A 27225-nucleotide genomic window follows, 5' to 3' on the forward strand; every position below is an offset into this window, starting at 1 on the left:
AAACATGGCAAAAAGGTGAACATTTGTGTCTCTCCAAAGCAGAGCGCTTTTGATGTGATGGCAGCATTTCTCACTCTTGACTTCTCCCAACCACTTTCATTTAGACGACTGGGATGGTTTTCCAACAGTCCTCAAGGTTTATGCTGAACACTTTCTTGTCATTCACTCATGTTAAAGTGTAACTCATGAAATGGCTTTTGAAGATGGCAATAGTGATTAAAAAGCATTTACAAAGGTAAAAAACGGCAACTCTGAAAAAAAGATTCATTAAACATGCTTCACTTTCTCTTGCTACAGAAAAATACTAAGAATGTTTCTTGCATTGGATTCAAAATGGCCTCTCAGTCTTAGACTGCTACTGACCTATTGGCTCAATTGTTTCCAATGAAGACAGCTCCTATTCTGAATAATATATTGCTCAAAAAATAAAGGGAAAACATAAAAAAAAACCTAGATCTGAATTAATGAAGTATTCTTATTAAATACATTGTTCTTTACATAGTTGAATGTGCTGACAACAAAACCACACAAAAATGATCGTCATGGAGCCATGGAGGTCTGGATTTGGAATCACACTCATATTTGAAGTGGAAAAACACACTACAGATTGATCCAACTTTTTCATGTAATGTCCTTAAAACAAGTCAAAAAGAGCCTCAGTAGTGTGTGTGTGGCCTCCACATGCCTGTATGACCTCCCTACAATGCCTGGGCATGCTCCTGATGAGGTGGCGAATGGTCTCCTTGAGGGATCTCCACCCAGACCTGGCCTAAAGCATCCGCCAACTCCTGGATAATCTGTGGTGCAACGTGACCTTGGAGGATGTAGCGAGACATGATATCCCAGATCTTCTCAATTGGATTCGGGTCTGGGGAACGGGCGGTCAGTCCATAGCATCAATGTCTTTGTCTTGCAGGAACTGCTGACACACTCCAGCCAGGTCTAGCATTGTCTTGAATTAGGAGGAACCCAGGGCCAACCACATATGCTGGAGGATGTTGCAGGCAGCAGAATGTTTTCCACATTCTCTCCAGACTTTGTCATGTTAGTCACATGGGCTCAGTGTCAACCTGCTTTCATCTGTGAAGAGCATCGGGCACCAGTGGCAAATTTGCCAATCATGGTGTTCCCTGGCAAATGCCAAATTTGTTGCAACAGTTTGATTTCACAGAAGTCTGATGGACTTTGAGTTACATTGTGTTGTTTAAGTGTTGATCAGTGTATATTCCTTTAAATACAGCTTCTCTCTTGGGTAACTGCTCTGTTGCCACTTGTAACAGGGTGCCTTCGGGTCACCATCTGCACTTCTACAAACACTCAGACACAAACACTCATGCCTGCTTAGGGTTGAGATGTGGCTTCTAAGAGACCCTGCTTTGGCAGAACAAAACCAAAGCAGGAGGCTGTAATGTTGTCAAAAAAATCATTCTCAGATACTAATCAATGGTAAAATTTAATATCAATTAGCACTGGTATAGGTACTTAAATTCCAGTTTTGCATTTCACTAAACTCACCAGCAGAGTACAATAATCGCATTGCAGTGGACAGCCCTTCCCCCGTCTACTTGGAGGACCAAATGTTTACATGAGAGAAACATAATTCTGCAGCACCAAGGTTGCTAAAAAATGTAAAAAGCAAAAGAACTGTCTAGAAGTATTTCATATATCAACCAGATGAATGGGGAAATTAAAAGATGTGGACAAACTCATTTGCAAGAAGTGCTTCAAAGTGAGTTCTGGTTCACTAGGACTCAAACCATGAATACAATAATTTTATTTCACTCAGTTATAGTTTTTCTATAGTTTTACATAAACCAGACTAATAGAAAGTTACAAGTTAGTATTCTCTGCCGTTTTTCTCTTATCTTATCTAATTGCACAACACGCATATATTTTTCAATTCTGTGGCATGAGAAGCGAGGAGTGCTTTTTTAGTTTGGCAATTTTTAATCTATTTATCAATTTATTTATTTATTAATTCTATAGTGTATTCTGACTTTATTAATATTCTGTATTTACCAACTTTTTAAAAAAGGTTCCTTTGTTAGTCTAATTTTAGTACTTTTTTTTTGTGATTATTGTTATTCTATTTAACCTAGTCAATATAGCATGGAAGTCAATATAGCAATATAGCAAGTACCCAGTAGAACAGACAAAAACAACATTTTGTATTAGTCAAACCCATTTCATAATAAAGACAAGGTTATCTTATTATTATGTTATTGTTACCTTAAAAAGACTAAAAAATACTCTATATCCATTCCAGACAAGGAAGACACTGATTTGTTCCATTTTTTTGGACCACACATTTTTTCCCCCACATCATTGTGAAGAAATTGCATTGAAGGAACGCTTTGTCACGCACTATCCTAAATCCTAAAACAATTTCAACAAAAATGAAGAGACATTTTTGTATAGTTTTGATTTTGTAAACGATATTTAGTCTCCTTTTTATCCGTGAACAATATTACATGATATATTTTGTTACATGACCAGCATTTTCATTGCGTCATAGACGAAGATATTTCTTCATAAATTTCGTTGACAAATACATTACTGCTGTTGGGCAATACGAACCCTGAAAAGGCAATTAATGTATTTTTTCTGGCAAAGTGTTCTTTTACAGTCTCCACTGATATATATTTTTCTAGCCTGGTGTCTCCCTGGAGCGGAATGATGAGTGGGCGGAGTTCCAAGATGGTGGCAGAAACTTTATAACCCATACCGATGTCACGCGCTAGGGTTGTTGAAATAAATCTTATAATCAATACATCGCAATGCAGACATGTTAATTCATCATGGCTGTGCAGAACATAATAGAATATAAAATATTGACGTTGCTTGGTGAAAAGTAGTGACGACAGTGACTGTGGCAGCTCGATCTGAGTACAACGCCACATCAGGTAGGAGTGTTCTTTGAAACACACACAAAGCTGATCTTATCAGTCTCTGGTGTCCGGAGATCTACAACACAACATTATCGGGAGTCTTACCAGCAGTTTAGTAAACTATGCCTATTTCTTTGCACTGAGCCCTGCAGCAAGCGCATGCCGCATTCGGTCTGAAAGCGACTTTAGATTTGCTCCAGTGTGCAGAACAACTGCCAGCATTCAGTCCACACTCACCTGATGCTGCATGATGTCTGAACCAGGTCATTATTCTGCTGTTTGTGGTGTCGGGTGAGTGTGGACTGAACATTTACAGCATTTATAGCCCACTAGGCTACTACCACACAGCTCACTGAACACTGAACACAGAACACTGCTCATCAAAGTGATGAAAGTGTCCACATGGGTGAACAAGACCTTAATTCTTGTGTTTGAAAATATTGATAATCTCAATCTAATGTAATCGTGAGACCAGTGAAGGTTCACACCTCTACCACACACGTCTGCTTCCAAGTGACCCGTGTACCCCTCTGTGGACAAAGAGGTGTGCCTGGGGCCAGAACACCCATTTTTTCAAAAATTTTCTGGAACCATCCACCTGTTCGTAGGACTCTTTATCCATCCATTGTAGCTACCTCTCTGTAGCCTGCTTTCTAAAAAATATGGCAATGGAATAGGTATATAAAGTAGAACTGATGTATGTCTCTGATTGAATGTTTATTCTACCCTTGAACAAATTAAATGAAATAACAGTATGTCATGTGATTGAATACAGGACTCGAGGGCTGTACAGACACAATGCGGAGCAGTGAAGGATGGAAAACAGAACCCAGAGAAAAGAGCAGACTCTACCCTCCTTATATTTCTTTATGTAACTTCACCTTCTCACCCCATCCAGGGGCACAGGAAGTGCAGGCCAAGGTCGAAGCGAAAAACATGACCCCCCACCAAGACAGCCACACGGGCCTCACATTATAAACACTCATAGAGCAGACGCACTTTGAAGTCTCATCCTTCTCTCAACAGAAAGCCATTTCAAATAAACAAAGAGACTCTCAGGGTCCCATCGTTTTGAACTACGCTATATAGATATAAGTGTGTTTCTTGTATTAGGGAACAACAATGTTGCATTAAGACAGTCTGGCTTAACTCAGACTGTTTATCCTCAAGCCTCGCTTTTCGTAAGCATTCTGGTGTCCCTTGCTCTTCCTTCCAGGGGAACCCTGTTCTTATGGCCAATTAAACCACGACAGACCATAAATGCACATGGCTTTATGCTGCTCTAGCAGTCCATGAAAGAGATCAGTGACACTGGCAGTGCATTCTCAGACCTCCCCGCTCTCCTTCTGCTCCGTCGGTGCACCTGTTAAAATACAGCAGTGGAAAATGGTGCTAATGAAAACACCACAGGTCTGTCGTGATGTGGAAAAGCGGCGGATAAATCGGCCAATAAAAAAACCGAGGTCCCGCTAGCAGAATTTCAGCACACAGGCTCCACCGATCATTTTGATCAAAACAGCAGCCTGCGCTCGACCAAATCATGGTTTTGTGCCTCTTGTTGTTTTTAAATGTGTGTGGTATTTCCTTTTTTTCCACCTCAGAATCAGCAGACTCCCCCGAGAGGGATTCAGAGAGGGGGCCTGTTACCTCACATCCGTCCTTACATCGGGTATGTCAGAGGAGGAATGCTAAGCCTCTCAAACACAAATAAGTGCTCGGCTTTTCCTGCTTGTGTCTGGAGCGAGGACATTGACGTACGATGGCTAGACCAGAATTTTCAGTTTGATGTATGTGGTGGACATACCTTGCATTCTTCAAGACAAAAAAGCACACAACAAACACGCAGAGGTTAAATGTTTGTGTAAGTGATGCCAGAGCCACATGCCCAATATAATTATTTCAACCCGGGTCTAACCTTGGCAGCCAGGCGATGGTCAGGACAGCTTGGGTGTTGGCACACAATGCCATTCTTCTCCTCTTGGACTGTCCTTTCACCTGCAAATGTGCGTGCAATGGAAGAATAATTACTACAGGTCAGTTTGATACATTAATAATACTATTGTATTGTGATACAAGCACCATGTTGTCAAGAATGTAACTATTGTTACTAAATATCCATATGCCAAATTATTGCAGCTAGTCTCAAACTGAATTATACAGGGTGGGCCATATGGATACACCTTAATAAAATGGCAAGGGTTGGTGATATTAATGTCCTGTTTGTGGCACATTAGTATATGTGAGGGGACAAACTTTTCAAGATGGGTGATGACCATAGTGGCCATTTTGAAGTTGGCCATTGGATCCAACTTCATGTGATGTGTCACATGAAGAGGGTCATGTGACACATCAAATTTATTGGTAATTTCACAAGAAAAACAATGGTGTGCTTGGTTTTAACGTAACTTTATTCCCATTTTATTAAGGTGTATCCATATAAATGGTTCACCCTGTATGTCTAATGCACAACTTTTTTGTGCATTAGAGCTACAACAATGACAGCCATAAACACCCAGATAATATATTGTTAGATAATAGCAATAACAAACAGTACAATATAGATATTTCGTGATGGAGTTCTATACCACTGAAGTAAACACTGCTGTAGCCAGGGATGAACACAGCACTTTAATGAGAAACTTAATATTTTACTTCCATGATAAAACTACAACCCTCAGCTGTGTCACAACGTGATACAATACGAAAGCAGAGAAGGTGCAAATGGGGGAAAAAACTGAAAATAAAGAAAACCTTTGTACATACTGGCAGCACTCTCAGACATTACAAGTTTGCTGGAAGGCAGCGTGATTTTCCCTTTATTTATCCCCATCCACCTCTCTGCGTGCTCAAGCCCTTTTTTTCATCCACACCAGATAAAAATACCATTACTGAAAAGGCAAGGAAAGAGGGCAGGACTGGCATGGTTTCTCTGCTGCAAGGCCAAAGGTGAAGGAAACAGTGACTACCTTCTGGGAATTATTAAAGCAGTTTCCTGAACAATGAGTGCTATAACAAGACGTTATACATTTTGGGTTATTTTTAATAACGTGAGTTTTTCCCTTCGTTGCTTTTAAATGGACGTTTCACATCATGGATATAGTTTCACATTATTGACTCAGATATACCAAAGAAAGACAGAAACCTACATACATATGGGTGGTAGTAGCCTAGTGGGTAACACACTCGCCTATGAACCAGAAGACCCAGGTTCAAATCCCACTAAGTTAATCTAGGGGGGGACTTCTGATAAATGCTTTAAATGTAAATGTAAAATTGGAAGTCTACACAATAATAATATATTATTATGTGCTTCATAAAGACTTACTGTAATACAGACCTCTAACACTGTTGCTGTGTTTCGTGATGTTATAAAATTTATATTGGTACCTTCCCTTGAAAAGGCAATTAATGTATTTATTCTGGCAAAGGTGTTCTTCTACAATCTCCACTTACATATATTTTTAGCCTGGTGTCTCCCCAGAGGGAAATGATGAGCGGGCAGGGTTCCAAGATGGCGGCCGTATATATGTATTGTTATATCCCATACTGATGTAATACAGACCTATAACACTGTTGCAGTGTTTTGTGATGTTATAATTGTTACATTGGTATCTTCCCACAGACCATTAGACAATTCTCTCGTGCCATTCATCATTTATGGATTTTCAATACAATATTAAACAATGTATACAGTGTCTTGAAATGCTGTATCACACAAACCCCCCACAGTGTAATTATGTATCTATATTGAGGCATCGAACACTATCAAGCTTTTACAGAGCCTCAGCCCACCCCTTTCCTTCTTTCGTCGCATCTTTCTACCCAGAACTTGCCCTTGTTTAGGCAGAGCAGCAGAGGTTAGCACCTCCACTGTGAGGCCTATTGAAGGAATTCACAGAATGCCAGTGCATTTTTTCAGGCCCAGACGGTCCAAATCCATTCTGGGGGTAAGAATATGGAGCTGAGAGCGGGAACAATGTTCAAAACATCATCAGTTTTGCCTGTAGTAGTGGGACAGAAATGAGTTACATCACTGTTTGTCTCCGAGAGATTCCTGGAGAAACAGATTCCATGGATATTACTGGAAGTCTGGTTCTCAACACATTCAGGCAGCATTAGCGCATTTTATACTTTTACTGTGGGTTAGGATCTGTTGAATTGTAGGTATTAACTACCAAAAACTTTTAATCTTCCAGACATAAAAGAAAAATTGGGTTATGTTTAACATATTTCTATTTTTCTTTAGAATTGTATCCCAGGTAAAATAATTGGCTTCCCTGAGCTAGACGTAAGCAAGAAAAAAAATCTAATGTTCTGCTTAGTCATACGCATCATGACAGTGTGATGAATCTTAGGTGGGACGGTAAATCCTTAACTCGGAGTCACCCAGACCATACCAACATCCACACTTTATTCAAGAAAAACAGAAAAAGCAGAGAAACAGATCATTTCAAGTGATAAGAATGTTTGCATGCCCTGTTGCTTTTTAGATAGAGATGATCTTGGACACCCTGACAAGAACAAAAAAATAATAATCCACAAATGGCTGGGAGGATCATTACTGACTGACAGAGCAGCTAAGAGGCAAAACTTCAAAGAACAGAAAGAGCACTTCCTCCCTCTTCCAAGTCACCAAGGTCACCTGAGCATATATTTCATCCACAAAGTCTGAAGAATCAGGGTTAAATCATGGCTTGGGGTGTAACAACAGACACATTTCCAGTTCAATTACGAGAAGCACCATTGGCTGATAAACTTTAAGCACAACAAAAACGTCTAATGAAAGACTACTAGTCTATCATGTTCCAACCCCCAATTATAAAGATATTGTGCGTTGGCTTTTAGCACTCTGACAAGCTGAATAGCAATTAAATGTGAATCATGCCCTGTTAAACACAATATAGAACTGAGCCCTCAAAAAGTGCGAGCCCTTCTCACATGAGTTGGTATATGATCTGAATCAACTTTAAGGGCATTTTACCATCTGCACTGCAGAATACCATAATGATAATAAGATTGAAACTTTTAGCAGTAACAATTAGTCTTGAATTCCAATGGAATGCTGTGTTCAGTAATGCATGGCAGGTCTGGCAGGTAATTAATAGAATTACGTCAATATATCTGCCAAGATGTAATTGCTGAGAATGGAGGAAGTAAAAAAAATCATAATACCTAACTTGCCTCATTCTTATTTCAGTTTTTTTCTCTAGGTTTTGAACTATATATGTAATACATACTATTTGTATGCATATAATATGTCATTTGCTTGAAACTGGTATTATTAATTATCATCCCTCCTTTATCATTAGATAATTATTTTTAAACAAAAGGAATCATCATAATAATAATTTTAAGACACCTTACCCAGGGGATTCTTGGTGACATCAATGAGAGATGTCCAGGTAAACTTCTCCAATCCCATTTCACTTTCTGAAGGGAACGTCTGAAGCTCATAAGACCCCCGTCTTCTCCAGTGCAGGAACATTGCGCTGCTATGTTGAAGGACTGTACTACTGACCCATGTACCAGGCCAAAAAGTTCCACAACATATGCAGACACATTACTGATATCTAATTACAACAATGTTGTCATCAATTTCACAAGTGCTAAGAATTGTCTCCATATTGCAAGTTGGAAGCCAGTCACAACGAGCCATTACTTTATGGTCAGTGATGGACCAACAGACCCTCACTGAGGAAGAACTCTAAAACAAAGTACAGTTCTAATTGAAAACTGAACATAAAAAATTGGCTCCATGCATTTGTCATTCCATACTTTATCATTCATACCAACAAGAGAAGTTAAAGTCCCACCGGATGCTATTGTCTTCACAAGGCAAGGTGTCACCAATATAAAAATCTCTCTCAGGTGGAATATACAAAAGTTAGAGCCTATAAGCTGTAGCGGCTGCCAGTTTTCTGATGAAAAGTGTCGGTGTATAGTCAGATCCTGTAGAGGGGGGCTAGATGCGGCCCCCGAGATACAAGTGATGCATTCATACAAACGTGACGTAAAATGCATGCTGGGATGTGAGGGAGGTCGAAGTCTGTGTCTTTTGGAATGGGCAGACACAAAGCTTTCTTTTCAACCCCCCACCTACAGCGTGTCCACTAACATTTATGCATCAATGTCTCGTTTTGCAGTAAACTATAGCACAGTAACATACAAATAAACGTTGCCTGCTGAAAAACGACACAGAAGATATCATATTTGGATCAAATAAATAACACAACGGCAGTAGAGCTGAAGACTGCACTCCTCAAGCAGAACAATTCTATTTTTGTTCTGACAAATTAGAGAGTAGACAGGAAGCTTCTTAGAGACCAGAGACTTGACCTTGAAGCAATATGGTAGTGATTTTGAGCAGCCTGCCATGTTGGAGCTGGTCATAATAATAAGGAAGCTGTCAACAGAAGACGCATTTCATAAGACACACAAATCAAGACAAGGTACACATGCAGACATCCATGCAACGACCCAGCAAAGACTAGATAAAAAGAACTACCTTTATTCATTTACATCAGATGCAAACTCTGGCCAGGAACATGGGACCAGAGCACCCCAAAAAGTCAGTCCATGACAGAAATAGTAGGAGCCAAAAATTGTCATTGGTAGATTCTCAGTGAAGGCATCAAAACTATGAATGAACACATGTGGAGTTATGTATTTAACAAAAACTGGAGACCTGGTCTCCACAGTCACCGGACCTGAACCCAATTGACCTCTTGAAGCTCATCGATAAAAATACCATTACTGAAAAGGCAAGGAAAGAGGGCAGGACTGGCATGGTTACTCTGCTGCAAGGCCAAAGGTGAAGGAAACAGTGACTGCCTTCTGGGAATTATTAAAGCAGTTTCCTGAACAATGAGTGCTATAACAAGACGTTATACATTTTGGGTTATTTTTAATGACGTGAGTTTTTCCCTTCGTTGCTTTTAAATGGATATTTCACATCATGGATATAGTTTCACATTATTGACACAGGTATACCAAGACAGAAACCTACATACATATGGGTGGTAGTAGCCTAGTGGGAATTGGTAGATTCTCAGTGAAGGCATCAAAACTATGAATGAACACATGTGGAGTTAACAAAAAGTTAATGAGGGTCAGTGGTTGCCTAGCGGTTAAGGAAGCCCCGTAATCAGAAGGTTGCCGGTTCGAATCCCGATCCAAGGTGCTACTGAGGTGCCACTGAGCAAAGCACCGTCCCCACACACTGCTCCCCGGGCGCCTGTCATGGCTGCACACTGCTCACTCAGGGTGATGGGATAAATGCAGAGGACAAATTTCACTGTGTGCACCGTGTGCTGTGCTGCTGTGTATCACATGTGACAATCACCTCACTTGACTCACTTGACCTGGCCTTGAAGCTCAATGAGAGAATGCCAAGTGTGCAATAATCAGAGCAAAGGGCGGCTATTTTGAAGAAACTAGAATATAAAACATGTTTTCAGTTATTTCACCTTGTTTTGTTAAGTACATAACTCCACATGTGTTCATTCATAGTTTTGATGCCATCAGTGAGAATCTACCAATGTAATTGGTCATGAAAATAAAGAAAACACATTAAATGAGAAGGTGTGTCCAAACTTTTGGCCTGTACTGTATGTGCCACCTTTGTGTAATTGTGCCACCTCTTATGGCATCTGATGCCACTTGCTGTGTTCCTACCTGTTCTGACACACTTCTATGAGGACCAGAATTTCAACAGTTTGTGCCTCAGCACTGTCTAATGTATCCCACAGCAAGACAATCAACGTTATACAATCAAATATACTAAAATATAAAACAAGTATGAATAATTGTTGCCACATCTGGCAAATAATTCAGCCTTTAATGAGAGCTATTACATCTTTCTAACCGCACTAAAAATGGTTAAATCTGAGTGGAACAATGAGTGATCACGGAAAAGGTCATGTTTAGTCAGCTTCCTGCAAATTGAATGGGATGAGATAGTGTAGCAAATCTAGGCAACACAAATTGACCCAACAAAAGAACAATACCAAGCTACACATAGGAAGTCAGAGCGCAAATGTTGATTTCACCCCTATCAATAGAGCACCCCGAGACCCAGTGACCCTACAATGGTCAGCAATCATGTCAGGTGAAGAGCCACCAAAATGGAGCCAACTTAGACACATTCCAATTATTCAATTATCAAAAGTAACATACTAAAAGAAGACACATGAAAACACCCTTCACAGTAATGCTTGATTTCACCATTATTCTCCAGCTCCTGGTTGGCCGTGATACAGTTTAATAATATCCATTGCCAACTTCTTATAATCACCCATGTGAGTAGGAATTTTCTGGACTTAAATGAGAGGTAAAAAAAAACAACAACATGGACACTTTGTTGAGGCCAGCAAAGTTCTAGCTCTTCTATGCTGTGTTTAAAGCTATATTATCCCATTTCAGCACATAGTTTCAATAGCCTGTCTGATACTTTTTCTATTATATTCTAAAAATGTATTGTTACACTTAACAAAACATGAGATTGGTCGGTGCAGATTTGACAACAGGATGAGACATAATTCTCACATTCTCACATTTTTACAGGTTTTTATGTTTTTAGTGAGTTTCACAGATAGGGCCAGGCTTGTATATTGTATGCTGTAACAAAAGATGCTTGTAATATTGTAACAAAAGGTCAGCAATTCTTACAAAGGACAAAAGACTTTATTGCGTTGGGTTTCACTGAGTTAAAATCAGACCTGTTATTTTTATCATGCCTAGTACAGGGCCAGAGCCAGTTACATTGTAATTACCCATAACCCATCTGTGCTCCTAGACAGCTGGGCCTCCCTCTAGCCATGGGGCATCATAACATTTGTTTCATGAGTATTTTTAATTTCGGCAACATATGGTACTTGTCAAGGGCTGTCGTTTTTTTTTTCCTATATTAAAAATTAAATTGACAGTTTCAAGAAAAGCTAAATGAAAGCAAGCTTATGCGTAGACGAGGGCGTAAATCATGGAAAGTATGTGTCGATGTTCAATACAAGGAGCTCACAAAAATTTTCAAAAACACAGTGGGGTAACCTTTGCAGAAAAAGTTTTCCACATTTTTCACATAACAGTAAAAAAACCTCAACGATCCAAAGAATGTAAGAAAAGCCCCCCTTATTCACGTGTCTCTAATAAACATTTGTTGTGGCTGTGAAGTCATGTCTATTTTATCTCATATTATGTCATTTTAGGACCACAATTTCGTTCCAGACGCTGAAGGCAGAGAAGCAGAATGCATTTAAGGCTGAAACAGTTGACACAAGGCAGGGAAAACAAACTCATCCAAGCAATTTTTCACCCAGCTGTCTGGACAGTTGGCAGGCCAAGATCCTGCCAGCAGGCACATGACGAATACAATCACTTTCCGCTGGTATCCCTATCGATAAATCCAACCAGCTCCTATTCAAATAAATCATTACTTTGCGATAAATCACAGTTCTGAACACTTGATCCATTGAATCAATGTACTTTCAAGTCTGAATGTTGATTATTGAACAAAAGAGAAATACAGAGTCTGAGGACCCTTTAACGTTAGATATGAGAACATTAATTACAGGGTTGATTTAAAAGATGGTTATGATGCTGTTCCTGTTTCATTTTCTAACAGGTGGTTATTCCAACATGAACCGAGCTGTGCATGTGACATGACTATGTGTGTTAAAATTGCAACATAGAGCTTAATCAATGATTGGACGTGGTTTTATTAGCTCATTTAGGAATCATCCTTCCCTGACATTTCATATATTTATCCCTCCATGGTGTGGGATGGTGCTCATTATGTGGGTGGGGTGTAGGCCCTGGCCCAGCACCTAGTAATTCGAAAGATGACAGGGAACCATTACAAACAGAATCTTCTCGTACATCACTATAATTTCCTGTGTCAAGGTAAAGAATTAGACTAATAAATAAAATACTGAATATGTGCACAAAGTGTGTTCACCTACATAAAGGATCATATAAAGGATCATCGTATCCTTTTTTTATCCATCTAACTAGTATAGATAGACAGACAGACAGACAGACAGACAGACAGATAGATAGATTAATAATTGGTACACTAAAAAGGATGATTTTTTTTTTTTACTCACTCATGCGCAGGCGGAGACCCAGCCAGCTCTTCGGCGGCGATCCGTATCGATTCATTGATCAGATTCCTCGGACCACTCGACTCTTCTGCTGAAAAGAAGCTCGCGCTGGGACATTTAATGTCGCCTGGCCATTAGCACGAGCCCCAGGTTCAGTACCGGGCGCATGTTGTGGTTCCCTTTCAGGAAGACCTGGACGGAACCGGGTCCGGTTCAGCCCGCGTGCTGCTCGCGCTCACTACAGAACATCCCAGAACATCCCTCGCCGTTAACCCGTTTCCATCCACGACACACACACTCACACACACACTCGACACGTGGTCTCTCGGCACGCGTGTCCCCCGGTCGCTCGTCTCTGCGTGGTGTACGACCGTCTCGCCATTCATTCCTGCTGGGCGGACTTCGCCGCCGCATCCCGCCCTTTCTGTTCGGCTTCTGCCGTCCTAGTGCGAGGCGAATATTACGCAGCTGTGCGTCCACGCACGCGATGCGCATTTTAATATTCCGTCGTTTCGGGTTTGAAAGTGTGGTTGGTACAAGGTTGGTCGCGCGGATCTGTGCAGAAGTGTGATGTTCTGTACAATATTCTCCTTCAGGTGGAGGTGTTTACGTGGCCTCCAGGTCTCAGTCCAGATCAAGCGTCCGTGGGATGTGCTGGAAGGACAAATCCCATCAGTCAAGGCACCACCTCACAACTTATAGGACTTTAAAGACACCACACATCATACATTCAGAGGTTTAGCCGAGTCCATGCCTCAGCGGGTCAAGGCTGCACACCAGGTCCCGAAGAATATTAGGCAGGTGGTGATGGCTGTGTACCCATGCAACATTACTGAAAATAATGAATATTACTTAATGAAATATGACATTTGCATTTATTTAATTTGTTACCTGGTAGTCAAGCATCCTACTTTCAATGTTCTATTGGGTCTGCAGGGGTGACGTAAGGCCCCTGTGTGTATTTTTGGTGTATTGTGTGTGTGTGTGTGTGTGTGTGTGTGAGACTGTAAGCAGCAGGAAGAGACGCTGTTGGACTGGGTGTCTGAGTACTGTGTGCATTTGTAATTGGATGGAAGGAAGACTATTTCCTGACTTCGACTGTGTTTGTGGACATACGTTCAAATGGAAACACCACGGGCCACAGCTTGTTATTTTAGTTCATTAAAACAGTGGTCAGTCCTGCGATGACTAGGACTATCAATCCTCTGAATCTGAGAAATGTAAGACTTCGCTATAAGGTATGGTATAAGTTTAATTACCCCCCCATAATGAACTCTTTTTACTGTCAGATATTTATGGTGAACAATCCGTTCCCAATAGGCATATAAAGTATAAAGATTTTCTAGATTATTTTGTTCTCTCTGTCCTTCTCTAAACGATACGTTTCCACAATAAAATTTCGGTAATGCAGCAAAGTTGTTTCAACCACATCCAGACCCACTTCTGTCCTGCCAGGCTGGCCATATGTAGAACATTAGCTTTGTAAAACTCCAGGCCCCCTCCCCCACACCGGCCATGCCAACTGCATCAACATCAATAGCGCTCCCAGAAAAACACCTTGTGTAGGAACAGCGGTCTCCGACACTGGACAGCCTGGAAAACGGTCTCGTTTGGCTCGGCCTGTTAGGAACGCTGCCAACCAGACAGCCGAAAAATTCATTCAGCTGTGGCTGGGGCTGGAGAAAAAAAAACTGTTTATGGTTCAAGCAATTAGCCACATAATGTCTGAATAATCATTTCGCATTCTAAATTGCCTTTTAAGTTTAGCGCTAAACGTTGTTCCAACTGATCTGTGTCATTTGCACGCTTTCCACATTAAAGGGAAATAAGGGTGTTGCAGTCTCCACAACGCTGGAGCTGGAGCCTCTCTGCAGGCTTTGTGCCATGTCAGCGTGCCAGGCTTCCCTCATCCATAGCAGGAAGATCACAGAATCACTCTTATCAGGTATGACAAATCCCTAATCCGGCTCAAGAGGACACTAAACAAGACACAGTCCACCAGTCGTCACTTGCGTCCGACACCTCGCCAACCTTCTCAAAGCCTTTAAACACAGCGGGACCCCCCCAGATACAGGTGTGGCTGCTCCTGTTATATAACCACAGGACAAGGCATCTTTGTGTGCAAATTAAATTAGTCCCGTTAATCACTCTGTTCCCCTTACATGTTTTCTGTGTGCTAACCTTTCCTGCAACAGCACATAGAGTCACTGGAGGCACCCCAAAGCAGTCCAATTAATTTGGAAGCCAGGCTGTCTTTAAGCTTATTAGGAATTAGGAGGATGAATAAATCAATTAGGCACTAAGCTTTGCTTAAACAAGATGCTGCCATTTAGAAACACTGGCATAACTGGTATGTTTAAATGTTCTTATTTCATTCAATTGAATGAAATTAATAGATGCTATCATAATCCTTTTTTGATGGAGCGATAGTTTTATCAATTTGTAAAAAAAAAAAAAAAACGAAATTCCATTGGAAATCCAAAAGTCCCATTATAGGGATGCCAATTGACACCACATATCCAGGTCAAGGTAGCACCCACACATTGCAGTGTGTGCAGTCTGGCATTATCCTGCTGTCCTGGGTTGCCTCACATAAGAAATCAAGACTTGCTATACATTACCTCTTAATCTTAGGAGATGTAGTGACCTCAGCTGTGAATGAAGACCTTGCTGATGGTGGCCTTATCAGATATTGTTCCATCGGGAGTTTTTTTAATGCTACTAAATGAGACTTTACTCATGAGGTTCTTTTGCCAACATCTACCAGTTATTGTGTTAGAAACGAGAGCAAAGATTTTTTTCAATCTATACTAAAGCCACTATTAAAACTACGATTTTGGTTCAGTTGATGCATGGTGATTCTATACTCACTGAATAAACTTACATTTTAAGGATCTTGACTGATTGTGGTTTCTGTCATAATGAAGCATAATGAAGGACAATCAAGCATGGACAATATATTTGGAGCTGATGAGGTGGGTGGTTGGCAAAATCAAGCTTTACTTAGGGCGCCATTAAACCTTGGGCTCTGATTCCACAGAAAATCCACACAACCTGAAGTAGCAAAAACCATCAGCAACAGGACTGAAAGAAGGTACTTCCAGCCCGGCATGTCCACCAACAATTTCCCACTGTTGGATTCATTAAATATCTCATCACAGGTTCTACTTTTTGCTGCTTCCTACTGCCACCTAGTGCCCAAAATATTTATTATTTCCGTGGCCTCTCCTAAAAATGGAAAAATTTGCAGACAATTTATCAAGGAGTGCACGGCCAGACTGCGAGTGATGAAATTTCCTCCTATTCAGTCTGGCAGTGGCACTGTAATTACACCCGCCCAAACTTAAACAAGAACACCATCTCAGCAGGCAGAGCATTACACAACCTTATGTAGGACCTTTAAACAGAACAAAAACAATGGGGCACGATCATCTGAGACCAAAAATCAACTGATCTTTTTGTCCCTTCACATCTGAGTGCAGCAAGCATGAGGGTGTTAGAGGAGAAGAGAAACTGCCTAAGGAGAAATGAGATAAGGGATTACGTAAATCGGTCACAGGGAGGTGATGGGGAAAATAAAAGACATCTCTTCACAGTAGGTGAAGGAGGGTAGGACCTCTTCACCGTGTTGCAGCCGTCTCTCCTGGAAACAGAGGCTGGGATAATATCTGTCTGACCGGCGCTCATCCCTTCACATCCTCTCTCACCACAGAGAGATGCACAGAGATTTGGTTTAAAGACGCCTTGGCAAGAGCTCTACACAGCCCAACGGGCCACATAAACTAGTTACAGCGGAGCTCTGTGACCCGGTGAGATGCTTGCTTCAGAACGAGCAGCGTGCCACGCCCGCAATTGACTGCATACATTAGTTACTGTACGCAGTGCTGCTTTCAGAAGGGGTTTTCTGTTCCCCCTGCTGAACACACTAATTACTCACCAGCCACATTACGCCGTGATGTTCTGATCCATATTCAGCTGTCTAAGCTATTCCTTAAAGGGTGTGTGTGATTTTGTAACTCTGCTGCATAATTTCTAATTTATAAATAATTTATACCAATATCGGCTCCAAAGGTTTGTCACATAATGTGTGCTTTTAGCTTCTGGTAAGTAATCTCATTCTGGACAGACTGGCTAGTTAAACAGTGTCACACGGTGGTCAGAATTTCTCTCTTTCAAGTGTGCTGTAGTGTGAATTGTGCACTAAAAATTTTATTGTGCAGTATTGTGTGTGTATTGTGAAGATGCAAAACAGTTAAACTTCTAGCAATACTATTTTATCCACACATTCATTTTCTAAATCCAGTTATCAGATTCATCGGGAAGCTGGAGCCTACAACCAGCAGTAATCATATGTAGGAAAAAACGTGTATGCAAACTCTATACACAGAGCACCAAGGATGAGGTGTCCCGGTATCTTTGTTGCAAGGCATACTGTCTACTAAAATTACAGCCAAAATTCAAGTAGATTAATAGAATAAAAACGTTTTATTTTGCGGTCACATAACAGTAGGGAGTAAACGAGGACAGCCTTCTATCATCTTAATAAACTTGGTCTGCGAGCCGGCTACAGAACATATCTGCTCTGAGAGTTATTTTATGAGCACTGCAGGGGCTTGTGGGGTTTCAAACCACACACCACAATTAGCAATTAAAATGAGACAATAACCCCCATAGCAGGATGGGGTAATTACTATTTCCTCTCACTACCTGTGGACACCCGGCACCTTTCCTGAAGAAAAACTGTAGTTCAATTTTTTGATTTTGAGAGAAACCTTTCGTGTATTGCCCCAGAGCCACAGAATTGTCTCACTGACCTTTGAACCTCATTTCAAATCTTCCTTTTAGAAGCCATCTCATTAAAACAGAAGGACATAGCAAGTAGTGACAGCCTCAGGCTTTGGTCAGCATTTTTTACTACATTGTAAGTTTGTCTAGAAAAGGGCATCTGCCAAATGCCATAAATGCGCCTGGTAGTAGGTGGGTTAATGTGAGATGATAGCTGTAAGGGATGGTAAAGGGTGTGGTTGCTGATTAAAATGATCCCCCTGTCATGGTCCTGAATCTGGAGGGTGCTCCACCCTCATGTTCCATGCCGGAGATTTCATGTCTTACTGATTACCCGATTGTATTTACTGCCTCCCTCAACGACTACCGCCCTGTAGCCCTCACCTCAGTAGTGATGAAGATCTTTGAACGGCTGGTCAGAGACTTCATCATTTCTTCATTACCAGATACACTCGACCCCATATCGTCCCAACCGGTCCACAGATGATGCCATATCACATCTCCTCCATACTGCACTCACCCACCTGGACACTCGGAAGGGAAATTATGTTAAAATGCTTTTCATTGACTACAGTTCAGCATTTAACACAATAATCCCCTCCACACTCACCACCAAGCTGGAGCACCTGGGACTCAGCTCATCTCTCTGTCAGTGGATCTCCAACTTCCTTACCGGGAGACCACAGGCAGTAAGGATGGGTGGACATGTCTCAACCTTTACTTTACTTTATTTTACTTTACTTTATTTAGCAGACGCTTTTATCCAAAGCGACTTACAAGAGGAAGACACCAGCAATTCTCATTCGATTTCTATAGAATATTGAGTTTACAAACTAAGAGCCCTGATAAGGCTCAAACTTGTCAGAGAAGAGCATGCTCAGAGATTGTTAAGTGCTAGACTAAGAAAAATTATAATGTATTTATACATTTTTGTATTGTTTGTGCAATGTGTACGCATGTGCGTGTGTAAGTGTTAGATTTGTCTGTAATATTTTTTGAACAAGAGGGTTTTCACCTGCTTCTTAAAAGTGGTGATAGTCTCGGCTAGTCGTGTGGAGGAGGGCAGGTTGTTCCACCAGCCAGGAACAACAACGGAGAACAGAGATGATTGGAATCGGAGACCCCGTGAAGAAGGAATTTTTAGTCTCCTTTCGTTTGCTGATCTGAGAGAGCGTGCAGGAGTGTAGCTAGGTAGTATTGTGTTGATGTAAGAGGGCGCAGTTCCATTTACAGCCCTGTAGGCAAGCATCAAGGATTTGAACTCAACCTCCATCACCCTCAGCACTGGAGCCCCCCAGGGCTGTGTTTTTGAGCCCCCAGCTGTACTCCCTGTACACATACGACTGTACAGCCACTACTAACTCCACCACCATCATCAAGTTTGCTGACGACACTGTCGTGGTGGGCCTGATCTCTGACAACGACGAGACGGCCTACCTGGAGGAGGTTGGAAATCTGGTGAACTCGTGCCAGAGGAACAATCTCCACCTGAACGTCAGCAAAACAAAGGAGTTAATAGTGGACTTCAGTACAAAGCAGGAGAGGACCTACCAGACCCCTGTCATCAACAGGAGCCCAGTGGAGAGAGTGGACAGCTTCCGTTACCTCGGTGTTAACATCACGCAGGACCTGTCATGGTCCTGTCACATCAACACCGTGGTGAAAAAGGCCCGGCAGCGTCTCTACCACCTCAGACGCCTGAGAGACTTCAGACTGCCCTCCAAGGTGCTCAGGAACTTCTACTCCTGGACCATAGAGAGCATCCTGACGGCAAATATCTCAGCCTGGTTCGGGAACAGCACCATGAAGGACAGGCGAGCCCTACAGAGGGTGGTTCAATCAGCCGAACGAATCATCCGTACCAAGCTCCCTGACCTTCAATCTATCTACAGCAAACGGTGCTGCACCAGGGCCAGGAAGATAGTGAAGGACCTCACCCACCCCAACAATGGACTCTTCTCTCTGCTGCGATCAGGGAAGCGCTTTCGCTCCCTGAAGTCCAACACAGAGAGAATGAGGAGGAGCTTCTTCCCGCAGGCTGTCCAAGCTCTCAACAACAGTACATAGAACTCATGCACTTTCACCTCCAATCACTCCGGACTCTTTTGCACAAAATCACTTTGCACAAAACCACTTTGCACAAAATGTCTCTGCGCTTTTTACCTTACTGCTCTTTTTTTTTATGGCTCTTTTTTTTCTCTTTTCTTTAAACATTGTAGAAAAAAAAAAAAAATGTAACTCATTTGCACACCTTCACCCTACCAGTTACACATATTTTATGTTAAAGACGTAAAAGTGTAATATTTGGTTATGTCTGCAATATTTGCATATTGGTTCATTATTTACTTGCAACATTTGCAATACTGTGGTCTGTTGCAGTCGCAAAAAACATTTCACTGCACATCATACCGTGTATGACTGTGTATGTGACAAATAAAATTTGAATTTGATTTGAATTTGATGTTTGAGTGTATGCACTGAAGAAAAATATAAATGCAACACTTTTGTCTTTGCTCCCATTTTTCATGAGCTGAAACATTTGCTACGTACACAAATGACCGATTGCTCTCAAATATTGTTAACAAATATGTTCTAAATCTGTGTCAGTGAGCATTTGCCAAGTTAATCCATCCACAGGTATGCCATATCAAGGTGCTGCTTAGACAGCATGAATTTTGAACAGATTATTTTGTATGGATTATCTTGCCTTAGATGTGTACTGTTATGTTGATGTTTCTCGGTTGTCCAGTAAATCCAGTAAATTATTTCATTTTAATTTCTCCTCCATCTCTTTCCATCTTTCACTCATGCTTTTGATGGAATAGCAAAATCACATCCTGGTAGAAGGTAATACAGTTGGTTTAATAAGACCTAGTATTGCCCTTATTTCTATACATGATGTATGTATAAAATAATATAAAATGTATTTAGAAAGTGAAAGATTAATGCTCAGAATGGTGAGTGGGGTTTAAACCTGGGACTTTGTGGTCTTCTTGTCATGCTTTGGCTCACCTGGACTAGCTGTTGAACAGTGTGTTGGGACGGTGCTTTGCTCAGTAGCACATCGGTGGCACCTTGAAGACTCGGGATTTGAACCAGCAACCTTCTGTAACCTGCTGTTCCATTTCAGTTGTTTTCTCATGTGTCAGTCGGTTCTTGAACACTGTTACGTTGCGTTTTGATTTGCCTTTATGTCCTCTTTCTGTGTTCCTGGTCATCTGGCTTTTTTTTTTTTAAATTTATTAAGCCCCCATTTTCTCACAATGTCATGCCTGCTCCTTTCTCTGTACCGTGACACTTCATAGGCAGGTGTCCTGTCCACTAGGATACTACCAATACCACTAGGATAGTTTCACCTATGTACCTATTGCTCAAGGGGTATTTTACCTGTTACAACTGATTGTCTGCTAAATTCCATAAATGTAAAAAAGCTATTGATTATTATTTCTAATATTCTGATTGTTGATGTTAGATAAGAGAGTAATTGTTACATCCCTGGGTGCTTAGCGCCATGGGGGTGTATTAGTGGGGATTTCTCTGTGTGTGGTTAAGTGGTTAAAGAAGCAGCTCCATAATCAGAAGGTTGCCGGTCTGAATCCCAAGCCACCAAGGTGCCACTGAGCAAAGCACCGTCCCCACAAACTGCTCCCCGGGCGCCTGTCATGACTGCCCACTGCTCACTAAGGGTGATGGTTAAAAGCAGAGAAGCAATTTCCTTCGTGATTAAAGTCTATAAATAAATAAATAACATATGTATCATCCTTTGTGTATTTGTGTGTGAGAGTGTGGATTCCCTTCTGCCAGTGTGTTTAGCTCTGTGCCAGTGTTGTATGTAGTTTGCATGTGTTTGGTTGAGGTGTTTGTGGTGGATATAGCACTAGTTGGTTTGGTTGTATATAACACTTCTCACACACTTCTCATACACACTTATCGTACTCTGGTTTGGCCTGTGTGTAACTCCTTTCCACCATCCACCTTGCACAAACGTCCACGTTCCTTCATCCTAGACACTTTTAATGTATTCAGAATGTAACAGTAACTTTTCTTCAGCCTTTGCATCCACCAGCCTCCTTTTGCAACACAAATACAAATGGTGCAGAGGTGCTGGAAGTGCTCTTTTCGAAAAGACCCAAAATCAAACATTCCCCTCATGTGTTCCCTCCTGAATCTGAAAGTGAATAGATGAATGGGAGCCTCTGAAGAGCCTCCTTTGAGAATTCTCTCTTATGTACCATAAAGCCATCATTCAGCCCACACAGCTGTGCAACACCTCAACTGATTGCATTACAATGCAGTCATCATTTAACAGGAAAAAAGGCCTGAATAATGACTCCAAGCCAGAGCCTGTCACTTTTACATGTCACTGCGGTGAGGGCTAATCTTTCTGGCTTTGGTTTGTTTTTGCACTAACCTACTGTACAGCAGACTTGTATGGCCACTTTATAACTAAAAAAATATGTCACTGCAAATCAATTGGCCTCAGAGTGAATAAATACACTGTAATGCTTCTGGGAGGAATATTGTGCTTCCATCTTCTCATAATCTAATAAATCAGTAACCGCTTAATATAAAAGACCAGTACCTTGTTCTATATATCAATCACACTGCGAAATAAACAATAATTTGGGTTACATTTGGAGCAAAGCAGTCTGTAGTGAGAGCCAGAGACTTTAATGCAGAGGCAGAATGCAGAAACAGAATGAAAGAAACTCTTCATCTGAAACCCAAGTGCATAGTGAGGTTGCAAGATTGTTTCAATTCAAAGGCAATGTGTGCTTCTTTTCTTTTTGCAGGTCAACTTTTCAGAACATACTGGTGACAAATGGTGAGAGAATTAGGGAATTATCCAAAGCATGATCATTAATTTAATAGCACTTTAGGTCAGTCTATATGAATACCAAGCCTATATAGAGCATATGAACTGAAACAAAACAGGAGCAAGAGCAACATATATAAAAGAAACATAGATGAAAACAATTAGGACAATCAGTCCTGGCTTATAACTCTTGGAGTGAAGGAAGTTGATATGACAGTTTGACAAATCATAATAAAAAATAGTCTCTTCATTAATTGCCAAAAGGTTGTCACAGTTGCCAAGACAATCTACCATTACATTTGCGATAGTTTAGTTGAAACTAGTTGAAAAGTCAATCATATCCAGATGGACATTTATGTTCATGTTGGAAATTCTCTTTTTTACCTCTAAAGACAGTTTGTAGTTTAGGGGTAAAGGTGGATGCTGACCTGAAATTTGACTGCCAAATTGGTGCGGTCTTAAAATCTAGCTTCTTCCAGTCGAGACAGTTGAGTAAAATAAAGCTAATTCTCTCCAAGCGGCACTTTGGAACTGTATGCCATGCTTTCATTACCACCCATATCGATTACTGCAATGCACTTTACATGGGGGTTGGTGCATCCTATATGAACCAAATAAAACTCTTTTATTTGCTTTTAAGGCTCTGAATGGTCTTGCTCATCTCTACCTCTCATGGCTCTTACAACCTTACACACCTTCCTGGGTTCAAAGGTCAACTGGTCAACTGTGCCAAAAACTAAGCATAAGCATAAACGCTATTGCTGCTGCAGCCCTGAGACTGTGGAATGGCTTTCCCTTGTATGTTATACTGACTTTCTCATGCTCAGTTTTTAAATCACACATGAAAACCCATCTTTTCTCCTTGGCTTTATGCTTTATGTAATTTTTATGTGATTTTGTTTTAAATAGTTTTATTTGTTACGCTCAGTTCTCTGTACTGCACTTTGGGTCCCAGCACTGTATGTTAAAGTGCTTTATAAATAAATTTGGTGTGGTAGGGTATGGTAACATTATGTGCTGGTTAAGTTACATGTCACTCTGAAGTAGTGACGGGGACAAGCACAAGCTCGAGGTTGACACAAGGATGATGAGGGACTGGTAGATGTAATTAGGGTTAGATACATTGCTACTGTGTCGAAGCCCCCTGGTGGGCAAATGGTGATAGGACAACACAGTTACATCTGTAAGTAACTATCACTGTTACTAACAGTAATTCACAGATCAACAGACACCGCAACCTGTGCATGATTGCTCTCTGGAATCCAAGCATCGAATCGTTTAAAGAGTTTAGATTTGTTCCATAAGCTGTCCTGAATTCCTGATATCCCGCCAAAACTAAGATTTTAATTTCTTGTTTTTAAATTTTTAAAACATTATGCACCTTGCTGTACCTTACTGCTTCTGTTATGTTCAGTTATTCATCATTGTTCATAGTGAAATACACAGAAAATTATTATTGTGTGACCATAGGCGAAAATACCGGGGAGACTGAGGGGACATGTCCCCCCCTGACATAAATGTGTCTCCCCCAAAACCCCATAAAACACAAAATAGTTGAACAATATATTCATGTTTGTTGAACGCACCATACAAGTTGTGCTACATAAAAACACACTGTTTGAGAGTTATGACAAGTGAAAGATTTACATCTGAGAAGCATGCATATAGTTGCCTTGTGAGTTTATAATGCATTCAGTCGTGTTTTTAATGCATTAAAACTAGTTATTGATCACTACACTTGTTCAACAAACACAACACAGGACATGTAAAGCTACAGTTCAGCTCCTTTGTGCGAAGTCTGGCATGTTTAACAACTTATATTGTTAGCTTAAACAGTGTGATGTATTTATAAGAAAATGTTATATAATTTTATAGATCTATATATATGTGTGTTTATATGAAAAAAAAAATTAAATTGAATTAAATGTCTCCTTTGAATTTGCTGAGCGGTCTATGATTAAAGCTGGTACCTAAAAAGATTCTTTAAAGCTTCAAATGTAAAAGTTACAACAGAAATCATGAAGTAAAGTCCCTTCGTTCTTAATGCTGCACCACTATGGAAATCATCATTGTTGTGACGGATGACTGGCGAGACCCCAAAGCATGACCTGCCCCCTCATCTGGAAACAAGACTGCTGGAGCCACAGATTAAAGCCTAACCCAGAATGCATGGACATTCATCTTGTCGTGATTTTTTTCCTACAGACTCAAACAAAACACGTCACCATAGCTTTCAGTTTATAAAATGCTAATTTCTATAATGACAAGAACATTTCAAATATTAGATAAATTTTAGATAAAAAAAAAGAAATCTCTTATATTAACCATCCAATTAGGAAAATAATGAAAACACAATGAATAAAGCCATTTGATGTTAATTCATTAAAATGAATTTGAAACAAGCTTTGTTTCTATATACCTATACAAAAGACTCCTAAGAGCAGTCTATTTTTTCATCTAGATCTATCATGGACTGACTGCGACACTTAACATATTTTTTCTGCCAGATGCCAGAACCCTGGTATTTACATTTACAGCATTTATCAGACGCCCTTATCCAGAGCGACTTACAATCAGTATATACAGGGACAGTCCCCCTGGAGCACCTTAGGGTTAAGTGTCTTTCTCAGGGACACAATGGTAGTAAGTGGGACTTGAACCTGGGTCTCCTGGTTCATAGGCGAGTGCCCTGGTTCATAGGCGAGTGTGTTACCCACTAGGCTACTACCTAGATGGGACGTCGCAAGAAAAATAGGTAAAATAGGAAAGACTCAGTTGCTGATTTTTCCCTCAGCTCCCGATAGAAAAGAAAATGAAAAGGGCCCCACCACAAGTGAACAATCCTTTATACACCTGACCTACAGGAAGCTGTCACAAACCAATCAGAACCTGTTGTTTCTGACGTCACGCCCCGATGTCTCCCGAAAGGGGAAGACAGAGGGAGCAGACGATCCCGGCGGCCGGCGCCTCGCACCTTTGGCTCGGGGGAGGGCCATCAAATGCTGCAATGCCATCCGACAAAGACATGTAAAACTGAGGTGTTGAATCTCCATGCAAAACAAAAGCACAGACACGCCATGGCCCTGCGACATCCCATTTTACAGACGGCTGCTTGATCCCCTGGGGCACTCGAGTATTCAGGGTCCATGGGGATCACAATTGGTTCATGATTGTGCATCTGCTTGTTCGTCCTGCTCCTTCCTGGTCAGTTGGGAATTGAAATGTAGCCGATGGTGGTTCTGTTTCCTTTATGATCTTCAGGCATCTGAGATCACACTTGTAGGGAAACCTGCCTTCTTGACAGAGATCAAACATAGCAGCATACATAGAATGTTCAACTTGATCAAAGGCTTTGCACACTTCGTGGGGTTCATTGTTTGGAGTCTGATGAAGTCAAAAGGTTGTAGTTTTATACAGATTGTACATATAGAAAAACAGTGTCCATTGTACATTAAAACCAAACCAGAAAAACAAATGACAACAATGATCAGATATTGTAAGGCAAAGACATGTAAATATAGTGAGAAGCTTGAAATGATATCAGGGAATGATATTCATAACTCTGCAAATTTGCACCGACTTATTGAGTCTAATCAACAACAGTGACCGGAAAAATAAAAACAAATAAAAAAGTCCTACTTGGTGCCATGTGATTAGAGAATTACACCTTTATTAGGGAATTCATGACTCTGCAAATTTGCACCGACTTACTGAGTCTAATCCACAACAGTGGCCGGAAAAATAAATACAAATAAAAGGTCCCGCTTGTTGCCATGTGATTAGAGAATTGCACCTTTATCACTAAAAGTTATTATTTGAGATTATAGCACTGTTGAGGTGTTCAGAAAGAAAAACAGTTTCACATAAATATAAATTCTGATGCTAAACATGTTGATCATACTGAACATGAACATGAATCTTTTCACTGTGCAATTTCCAATCCCTGATCAGTTATTATGAAATTGTTCACCATGGAACATGGTTTATGATGTTCAATGTAATACCGGTAATCTAAAATGTCACAAATCTTGGTTGTTACTGGTTACAGTTTGGTTTGTGAGTTCCTCTATTGTGCCAGCTATATCTACATTGTCGGAGTGGATCTGGATTTAGAAATGCCTCGGTTTCAACGGTCCTGGGCGTTTTTTAGGATATGTAGATCCTTTTTATTAAAATTAAAGTACAGAGATTCTATTCCTCGTTGCACAGTAAAATTCAGATAAAAAAGACTTACGGTCACAGATCCACATCCGAACAAAGGTATCACGTCGGGGTCACCATTGGGAGCTGAGGGAAATTTTCCCATTGGTAACTGAGTCTTTCCTATTTTACCTATTTTTCTCATGGCTTCTCTCTCTCACTCTTTCCCTCTCTCATTCCCTTTACTCTTTCTTTTCATTTTGGTTTTCTCTGTAACATTGGTACATTTCTTACATACAATATTCACATGTAACTGCAATAATAATTTACTGGTGTTAATAAATTAGAAACTGCTCATCCTTTTAACCTCTATTGTGCCATGCCTCTTTGTGCCAGGTAACATCAGGTTGGAGTGGTTTGAATACAGTGCTTTTGTGTGTAGAGAGAGAGTTTCTAACTATTCTCCTTGGTTTTACAGTATTAATCATTCTGTCATGTT

The 27225-nt window shown here is 40.7% G+C and overlaps 1 protein-coding gene across 4 annotated transcripts in view; it reads right to left on the bottom strand.

Moving 5' to 3' along the window:
- plekhg5a (pleckstrin homology domain containing, family G (with RhoGef domain) member 5a) overlaps nucleotides 1-13405 on the bottom strand; it is a 34285-nt gene extending 20880 nt beyond the window's left edge. For 2 of the 4 annotated variants that reach the window (XM_028998344.1, XM_028998346.1), the window contains exons 1-2: nucleotides 12989-13405; nucleotides 4804-4883 (exon numbers count right to left, since the gene is read on the bottom strand). In XM_028998344.1, coding sequence (XP_028854177.1) covers nucleotides 4804-4883; nucleotides 12989-13043 — 135 coding nt within the window. In that variant the 5' untranslated portion in view covers nucleotides 13044-13405. Of the gene's footprint in view, nucleotides 1-4803; nucleotides 4884-8252; nucleotides 8740-12988 lie in introns of those variants that run through there. The other 2 variants (XM_028998342.1, XM_028998343.1) reach the window with 2 other exon arrangements.
- Nucleotides 13406-27225: the final 13820 nt, after the last annotated feature.

The sequence above is a fragment of the Denticeps clupeoides genome, chromosome 12, assembly GCF_900700375.1.
Source record: "Denticeps clupeoides chromosome 12, fDenClu1.1, whole genome shotgun sequence".
In the NCBI taxonomy this organism is placed as follows: Eukaryota; Metazoa; Chordata; class Actinopteri; order Clupeiformes; family Denticipitidae; genus Denticeps; species Denticeps clupeoides.